The sequence below is a fragment of the Oncorhynchus masou genome, chromosome 23 (genome assembly GCF_036934945.1).
Source record: "Oncorhynchus masou masou isolate Uvic2021 chromosome 23, UVic_Omas_1.1, whole genome shotgun sequence".
Lineage (NCBI taxonomy): Eukaryota > Metazoa > Chordata > Actinopteri > Salmoniformes > Salmonidae > Oncorhynchus > Oncorhynchus masou.
The window spans coordinates 8,648,152-8,657,688 of record NC_088234.1 but is presented as its reverse complement, the minus strand read 5'-3'; the positions used below and the strand labels follow the sequence as shown (position 1 = coordinate 8,657,688).

Here is a 9,537-nt window from a genome sequence, read left to right as displayed (position 1 = left end):
GACACGGTAGCCAGGTGTACGGGTTAAGCGGGCATTGTGTCAAAAAGCAGTGCAGACTTCGTTGGGTTGTGTTTCGGAGGACGCACGGCTCTCGACCTTCGCCTTTACCAAGTCCGTATGTGAGTTGCAGCGATGGGACAAGACTAACTACCAATTGGATACCACGAAATTGGGAAGAAAAAGGGGTAACAATTTTTTTTTAATAATTTGGCTGCTCTAAAAAAAAAATCACCAGCAGGTGCCACTACTGTACACGGTTGATCAAAGCCTCGAATAATTTACCTATTTTCGGCACAATTGGCTGGAAAACCTTAAGGATGCTTCGTTTCCTCATCACTAGTGGGAGCAAATTAAGCATAGGGTCAGAACAAGCAAGCAGGCGGGCAGAGCCAAGCATGAGCTAGCGAGATCCTATTGGCGCGTTGTAGAATGTATTTGCATATTTCCGTTAGGGAACGCCTCCTCTGTGAAGTCAATCAATCAAATGTATTTAAAGCCCTTTTTACATCAGCAGATGTCACAAAGTGCTGATACAGAAACCCAGCCTAAAACCACAAACAGCATGCAGCTGTAGTAGCACAGTGGCTAGGAAAAATTCCCTAGAAAGGCAGGAACCTAGGAAGAAATTTAGAGAGGAACCAGGCTCTGAGGGGAGGCCAGTCCTCTTCTGGCTGTGCCGGGTGGAGATTAGAAACCTAGAGAGGAACCAGGCTCTGAGGGGAGGCCAGTCCTCTTCTGGCTGTGCCGGGTGGAGATTAGAAACCTAGAGAGGAACCAGGCTCTGAGGGAGGCCAGTCCTCTTCTGGCTGTGCCGGGTGGAGATTAGAAACCTAGAGAGGAACCATGCTCTGAGGGGAGGCCAGTCCTCTTCTGGCTGTGCCGGGTGGAGATTAGAAACCTAGAGAGGAACCAGGCTCTGAGGGGAGGCCAGTCCTCTTCTGGCTGTGCCGGGTGGAGATTAGAAACCTAGAGAGGAACCAGGCTCTGAGGGGAGGCCAGTCCTCTTCTGGCTGTGCCGGGTGGAGATTAGAAACCTAGAGAGGAACCAGGCTCTGAGGGGAGGCCAGTCCTCTTCTGGCTGTGCCGGGTGGAGATTAGAAACCTAGAGAGGAACCAGGCTCTGAGGGGAGGCCAGTCCTCTTCTGGCAGTGCCGGGTGGAGATTAGAAACCTAGAGAGGAACCGGGCTCTGAGGGGAAGCCAGTCCTCTTCTGGCTGTGCCGGGTGGAGATTAGAAACCTAGAGAAGGAACCAGGCTCTGAGGGGAGGCCAGTCCTCTTCTGGCTGTGCCGGGTGGAGATTAGAAACCTAGAGAGGGACCAGGCTCTGAGGGGAGGCCAGTCCTCTTCTGGCTGTGCCAGTTGGAGATTAGAAACCTAGAGAGGGACCAGGCTCTGAGGGGAGGCCAGTCCTCTTCTGGCTGTGCCGGGTGGAGATTAGAAACCTAGAGAGGAACCAGGCTCTGAGGGGAGGCCAGTCCTCTTCTGTCTGTGACGGGGGGAGACTATAAGAACTATAAGATTGTTCTTCAAGATGTTCAAACGTTCACTGCTGACCACCAGGGTCAAATAATAATCACAGTGATTGTTGAGGGTGCAGCAGGTCAACCTCAGGAGTAAATGTCAGTTGGCTTTTCATAGCCGATCATTCAGAGTTAGAGACATCAGGTGCGAGAGTCGAAAACAGCACGTCTGGGACAAGGTAGAACATCCGGTGAACAGGTGAGGGTTCCCTAGCCACAGGAAGAAAAATTGAAACTGGAGCAGCAGCACGACCAGGTGGACTGAGACATCCAGGAGTCATCAGGTCAGGTAGTCCTGAGGCATGACCCTAGGGCTCAGGTCCTCCGGGAGGGAAAGGGAGAGGGAATTAGAGGGAGCGTATTTAAATTCACACAGGATACCAGATAAGACAGGAGAATTACACCAGATATAACAGACTGACCCTAGCCCCCAAGGCACATAGACTATTTTAGCATAGATACTGGAGAATGAGACAGGGGTGGGTCAGGGGACACTGTGGCCCCGTCCAACGATACCCCTGGACAGGCCCAACGACTAGTCTGGGTTTCTCTTTCTGTCTGTGATATGCTCACAGAGTTTCTAAACCCAGAGACGCAACATCACAAGACTTCTGGGAACGCTTGCAAAACAAACCAAGCAGGGGTTTGAGAAGTCAATGAGAGAAGTGAAAAATTCTTCCTTAGCTGTTAATTTTCTTGAAATCTAAAGGCACAACCTAGATTGGAGCCAATGTCTTAAGTAGTTGAACATGTTATTACTCCAACCTCGTGAATGTGACTAACTGACACGTTTTAATTTTCGTCAAAAACAACTTTATATCGAAGGAGTGCCTTTTGATTTGACGGCCGACACAGTTCGTCACGAGATGACCGTTAGAAACACGCCATTGGGTCTACGCATGAGCTTAGCTAGCCAACGTCACCTACAAGTGTGATCGGGGATTTCTATTGGTGAAGCAGTTTCTGCCTATCTTCATACTGTACTGTTTTTGGTATGCTCTTGCCGGGGTCCTACAATGAACATCCTGGGAATATTGACTGCTGATAGGCTTACATAATACTGACTGGTGTGACCTTGACCAATAAGAACTTAATGAAATTGGTGGTCTTCTTATGGCAGACGAACATGATGACCACACTGCCCACGTTGTGTGTACGAGCGTTGCAAAATAAATGTACACATAAATGTTATTCAATCATTTCATCCAAACTGCTCTCGCGCATCTGCGTAGCCAGGCGCTACAATATAACTTGGTTCTATTTTTACGCTTCACGCACTCCAAGTCCCGCCTCTCCCATCTCCTCATTGGTTTTTAAGAGCATATACCCACGTCGGAGATTGAAAGATGAACTGAGGTCTACATTCCAGTCCAGTTGGTGATGTTAACACACTTTAAAATTGGTTGCCAACCGCTAAAAGTACACAGACAAAGAAGACTGAAGGAGGAGAGATTAATAGAAGACTGAAGGAGGAGAGATTACTAGAAGACTGAAGGAGGAGAGATTACTAGAAACTAATTAGCTTTCCCCTTTTATCTGTGGATTAATTGTCGGAGTCGAGAAAAACACGATTTTGTGTGACTAAAAATGGGTCAAAATTCTACAAAGATCCAGAAAAAAAGGACCTTGTGCATTTCAGTTAAAATAACAACTCGATGTTTATATTCCAGGACAAATTAGCTAGAAACAGTAAGCTAGCTAGCTAGCTAAATGTCCATGAATGTTTCATGTGTTACGACCTGTTCCCAAATTAATACAGTTGGTTCAGAGTTAATTTTTATATTTCAACCAGCAAGTCCTGATCGCGTCTGATGTGGATAGACAAAAATCAACATGCGCACGATGGTGCACTAGGGCACACGTGCGCGCCCGGTCTCGTCAGCTGCTTGACTAGAACTAACCAGAAGGAATAACTAGAATCAGCTGACTGAAACTGGCTGTTTTTAATAACAACTATTTTGAAAACCTTAGAAACTTTACTTTCATATCACCATACCGCAGGAGTCTGTAGAGGGGAGGACGGCTCGTAATAATGTCCGGAACGGAGCCGATGGAATTGGCATCAAACATCATGGAAACCATGGAAACCATGATTTATTTTAACATTCCACTAATTCCACTTCAGCCATTACCATCCTCCCCAATTAAGGTGCCACCATCCTCCTGTGCACCGCAAAATAATTGGACAAATATAACACATTACCACAGAGGTGTTTTGAGTTGCCCTGAATTACGACACTCCCTGCGCTAATGGAAACTCGGGAGAGAATACAAAGAAGAAACTCTGTGGAAATCTGTTTTAAAACAGCTAACAGTAAGTGTATATTTTGCAATTTGTAAAGTTATTTTTGGATGATAATTAAGTTGAGTGTTCAAGGTTTACAAAACTATCACAATCAAGGATCAACTTGTTTGTCGATACAAAACGTTCAACACTTGACCAAATCATCGTCCTCAGCTATCAAAAGGGATGTTGAATATCTCCCATGTAGCACTGGAGTTAGAAATAAATAATGAAAAGATTAAATTTAATTAAAATAAGCAAAATAAAGATCAACTTTCCGGGAAAGTTGAAATATAATTTTACTAAACATTCGTGACAGTCAGGGGAGGGGACATATAGTCCCCCCTAAACCTGGACATATCTTTCCATTAAACCCCCCCCCCTTAACATGGAAATCTCTTTCCATTAAACCCTAGGCTGTCCAAGCATTGACATGTCGTGGCTATTATCATCCACTCAACGTAAAAAATGAATAATAAATTAAAATGCTTACATTTTTTAAAATGGTGACCACTGAATGCCTAAACAGTTTACTAATTGAGTAGAACTATATCGAACTATCAGTAGATCTACATACTAACCTATTCTACATAGTTGTATCTCTGGTGTCCTCCGCAGCAGTCTCTGTAGCAGATCATTCTCCTCCTGGTACTCCACTACAGTTTTCTCAATCGCCCCAAAAATCTCCACAGCAGCAGACGCCGTTAAACATTCATTTAAAAACACACGAAACAACTGTAGTTTAGATGTTTTCAGTGGACTGAGAGTTGGGTGTTCAGCTAGTACGGCTTCTTGACATGGGTTCTCCAGATCACATTCACTTTTCACACAGGAAGGAGTGAATATGGAGTCTTTGGCATCAAAGAACCCTTGAAGCTGCTCTTCCTCCTGACTGGTCCTGACTTCCTCCTGTTCCTCTTTAATCTGTTTGGTCTCTGGGTCCTTCTGTCCCAGACTGGGGCTCCACTCCTGCTCACAGTGCTGATGCTCAGGGGGAACCTCCTCTTCAGAGACAGAGAGCTGCAGGGAGTCTGGAGGGAAGGAGAGGAGGAGCAGAGGTTACCTATATACAGACTTTAGACATGCTTGAGTGCACAACGCCATTTCAAAATGCTTTTGTTGACTCAGACATTTTTTATATACAGTGGGGCAAAAACGTATTTAGTCAGCCACCAATTGTGCAAGTTCTCCCACTTAAAAAGATGAGAGAGGCCTGTAATTTTCATCATATGTACACTTCAACTATGACAGACAAAATGAGAAAAAAAATCCTGAAAATCACATTGTAGGATTTTTAATGAATTTATTTGCAAATTATGGTGGAAAATAAGTATTTGGTCACCTACTAACAAGCAAGATTTCTGGCTCTCACATATACATGGGGTACCAGTATAGCTCTATACACAGGGTACCAGTATAGCTATATACACAGGGTACCAGTATAGCTCTATACACAGGGTACCAGTATAGCTATATACACAGGGTACCAGTATAGCTCTATACACAGGGTACCAGTATAGCTCTATACACAGGGTACCAGTATAGCTCTATACACAGGGTACCAGTATAGCTCTATACACAGGGTACCAGTATAGCTATATACACAGGGTACCAGTATAGCTCTATACACAGGGTACCAGTATAGCTATATACACAGGGTACCGGTATAGCTCTATACACAGGGTACCGGTATAGCTCTATACACAGGGTACCAGTATAGCTCTATACACAGGGTACCAGTATAGCTATATATACAGGGTACCAGTATAGCTATATATACAGGGTACCAGTATAGCTATATACACAGGGTACCAGTATAGCTATATATACCCAGGGTACCAGTATAGCTATATATACAGGGTACCAGTATAGCTATATACACAGGGTACCAGTATAGCTATATATACCCAGGGTACCAGTATAGCTATATACACAGGGTACCGGTATAGCTCTATACACAGGGTACCGGTATAGCTATATACACAGGGTACCAGTATAGCTCTATACACAGGGTACCAGTATAGCTATATATACAGGGTACCAGTATAGCTATATACACAGGGTACCAGTATAGCTATATATACCCAGGGTACCGGTATAGCTATATACACAGGGTACCGGTATAGCTCTATACACAGGGTACCGGTATAGCTATATACACAGGGTACCGGTATAGCTCTATACACAGGGTACCGGTATAGCTCTATACACAGGGTACCGGTATAGCTATATACACAGGGTACCGGTATAGCTATATACACAGGGTACCGGTATAGCTCTATACACAGGGTACCAGTATAGCTCTATACACAGGGTACCAGTATAGCTCTATACACAGGGTACCAGTATAGCTCTATACACAGGGTACCAGTATAGCTATATACACAGGGTACCAGTATAGCTCTATACACAGGGTACCAGTATAGCTCTATACACAGGGTACCAGTATAGCTATATACACAGGGTACCAGTATAGCTCTATACACAGGGTACCAGTATAGCTCTATACACAGGGTACCAGTATAGCTCTATACACAGGGTACCAGTATAGCTCTATACACAGGGTACCAGTATAGCTCTATACACAGGGTACCAGTATAGCTATATACACAGGGTACCAGTATAGCTCTATACACAGGGTACCAGTATAGCTCTATACACAGGGTACCAGTATAGCTATATACACAGGGTACCAGTATAGCTCTATACACAGGGTACCAGTATAGCTCTATACACAGGGTACCAGTATAGCTCTATACACAGGGTACCAGTATAGCTCTATACACAGGGTACCAGTATAGCTATATACACAGGGTACCAGTATAGCTATATACACAGGGTACCAGTATAGCTCTATACACAGGGTACCAGTACTGAGTCAATGTAGCTTCATGACGATCAGCTGACTGTTTATAATATGGACTAGAGGTCAACCGACTATGATTTTTCAACGCCGATACCAATTATTGGAAGACCAAAAAAAACGATAGCGCTTAATCGGATGATTTATATACACGGGGTAATATAAATATATATACAGGTATTTGTAATAATGACAATTACAACAATACTGAATGAACACTTTTATTTTAACTTAATATAATACATAAATAAAAATCTATTTAGTCTCAAATAAATAATGAAACATGTTCAATTTGGTTTAAATAATGCAAAACCACAGTGTTGGAGAAGAAAGTAAAAGTGCATTATGTGCTATCTAAGAAAGCTAACGTTTAAGTTCCTTGCTCAGAACATGAGAACATATGAAAGCTGGTGGTTCCTTTTAACATGAGTCTTCAATATTCCCAATGAATAATATTTTAGGTTGTGGTTATTACATAAATTATAGGACTATTTCTCTCTATACCATTTGTATTTCATATATCTTTGACTATTGAATGTTCTTATAGGCACTATAGTGTTGCCAGCCTAATCTCAGGAGTTGATAGGCTTGAAGTCATAAACAGCGCTGTGCTTGTGAAGAGCTGCTGGCAAACGCAGGAAAGTGCTGTTTGAATGAATGCTTACGAGCCTGCTGCTGCCTACCATCGCTCAGTCAGACTGCTCCATCGAATATCAAATCATAGACTTAATTATAATATAATACACACAGAAATACAAGCCTTAGGTCATTAATATGGTCAAATCCGGAAACTATAATTTTTAACGTTTATTCTTTCAGTGAAATACACAACCGTTCCGTATTTTATAGAACGGGTGGCAACTCTAAGTCTAAATATTGATGTTACATTTTACAACCTTCATTGTTAAGTCATAATTATGTAAAATTAGTTACGGTCTTTGTTAGGAAGAAATGGTCTTCACAAAGTTCTCAACGAGCCAGGCGGCCCAAACTGCTGCATATACCCCGACTCTGTTGCACAGAACGCAAGAGAAGTGACAAATAATATTGCCTGCTAACATGAATTTCTTTTAAATATGCCGATTTTAAAAAATATATATAATCGGCGTCCAAAAATGACGATTATCAATTGTTATGAAAACTTGAAATCGGCCCTAATTAATTGGCCCTAATTAATTTGGCCATGCCACCTAGTACTAGTCTCTACCTTTGTGATTCCATTCAACACTACAGTGAATGTCAATGGTTCTTTTTTCATATAGGAAAGTTATTAAAAAATATATATATAGGGCCTCCCGGGTGGCGCAGTGGCTAAGGGCGCTGTACCGCAGCACCAGCCGTGCCATCAGAGACCCCGGGTTCGTGCCCAGGCTCCGTCATAAGCAGCTGCAACCGGGAGGTCCATGGGGCGACGCACAATTGGCTTAGCGTTGTCTGGGTTAGGGAGGGCTTGGCCGAGAAGGGATCTCCCTGTCTCATCACGCACCAGTGACTCCCGTGGCGGGCCAGGAGCAGTGCGCACCAACCACGGTTGCACAGTGTTTCCTCCGACACATTGGTGCAGCTGGCTTCCGGGTTGGATGCGTGCTGTGTTAAGAAGCAGTGCAGCTTGGCTTGGTTGTGTATCAGAGGACGCATGACTTTCAACCTTCATTGATAGTAGCTACTAAAACAATTGGATACCAAGAAATTATATATATATGTGGGGCAAAAAGTATTTAGTCAGCCACCAATTGTGCATCAACTATGACAGACAAAATGAGGGAAAAAATCCAGAAAATCACGTTGTAGGATTTTTAATTAATTTATTTGCAAATTATGGTGGAAAAAAAGTATTTGGTCAATAACAAAAGTTTATCTCAATACTTTGTTATATACCCTTTGTTGGCAATGACAGAGGTCAAAAGTAAGTCTTCACAAGGTTTTCACATGCTGTTGCTGTTATTTTGGCCCATGCAGATCTCCTCTAGAGCAGTGATGTTTTGGGGTTGTTGCTGGGCAACACAGACGTTCAGCTCCCTCCAAAGATTTTCTATGGGGTTGAGATCTGGAGACTGGCTAGGCCACTCCAGGACCTTGAAATGCTTCTTAAGAAGCCGCTCCTTTGTTGCCCGGGCGGTGTGTTTGGGATCATTGTCATTCTGAAAGACCCAGCCACATTTCATCATCTGGGGCAGCAGGGTAGCCTAGTGGTTAGAGCGTTGGACTAGTAACCGAAAGGTTGCAAGTTCATATCCCTGAGCTGACAAGGTACAAATCTGTCATTCTGCCCCTGAAGAGGAATACTGAGTTGCCCACTGTTCCTAGGCTGTCATTGAAAATAAGAATTTGCTCTTAACTGACTTGCCTAGTTAAAGGTAAAATAAAAATGCCCTTGCTGATGGAAGGAGGTTTTCACTCAAAATCTCATGATACATGGACCCATTCTTTCCTTTACACGGATCAGTCATCCTGGTCCCTTTGCAGAAAAACAGCCCCAAAGCATGATGTTTCCACCCCCATGCTTCACAGTAGGTATGGTGTTCTTTGGCTGCAACTCAGTATTCTTTGTCCTCCAAACATGACGAGTTGAGTTTTTACCAAAAAGTTATATTTGACCTTCTGGATCATCCAAATGCTCTCTAGCAAACTTCAGACGGGCCTGGATATGTACTGGCTTAAGCAGGGGTACACGTCTGGCACTGCAGGATTTGAGTCCCTGGTGGCGTAGTGTATTACTGATGGTAGACTTTGTTACTTTGGTCCCAGCTCTCTGCAGGTCATTCACTAGGCAATTATTAGGAAATGGAAGACATACAAGACCACTGATAATCTCCCTCGATCTGGGGCTCCACGCAAGATCTCACCCCGTGGGGTCAAAATGATCACA

General features: G+C 43.5%; 1 protein-coding gene across 2 annotated transcripts in view; it reads right to left on the bottom strand.

The window, feature by feature from the left end:
- LOC135510246 (oocyte zinc finger protein XlCOF6-like) overlaps nt 1–9,537 on the bottom strand; it is an 84,426-nt gene that overhangs the window by 5,671 nt on the left and 69,218 nt on the right. The window contains exon 2 of one of the 2 annotated variants that reach the window (XM_064931046.1): nt 4,387–4,836. The exons of the other annotated variant lie outside the window; for it this stretch is intronic. Coding sequence (XP_064787118.1) covers nt 4,387–4,836 — 450 coding nt within the window. The remainder of the gene's footprint in view (nt 1–4,386; nt 4,837–9,537) is intronic. 2 annotated transcript variants of the gene reach the window in all.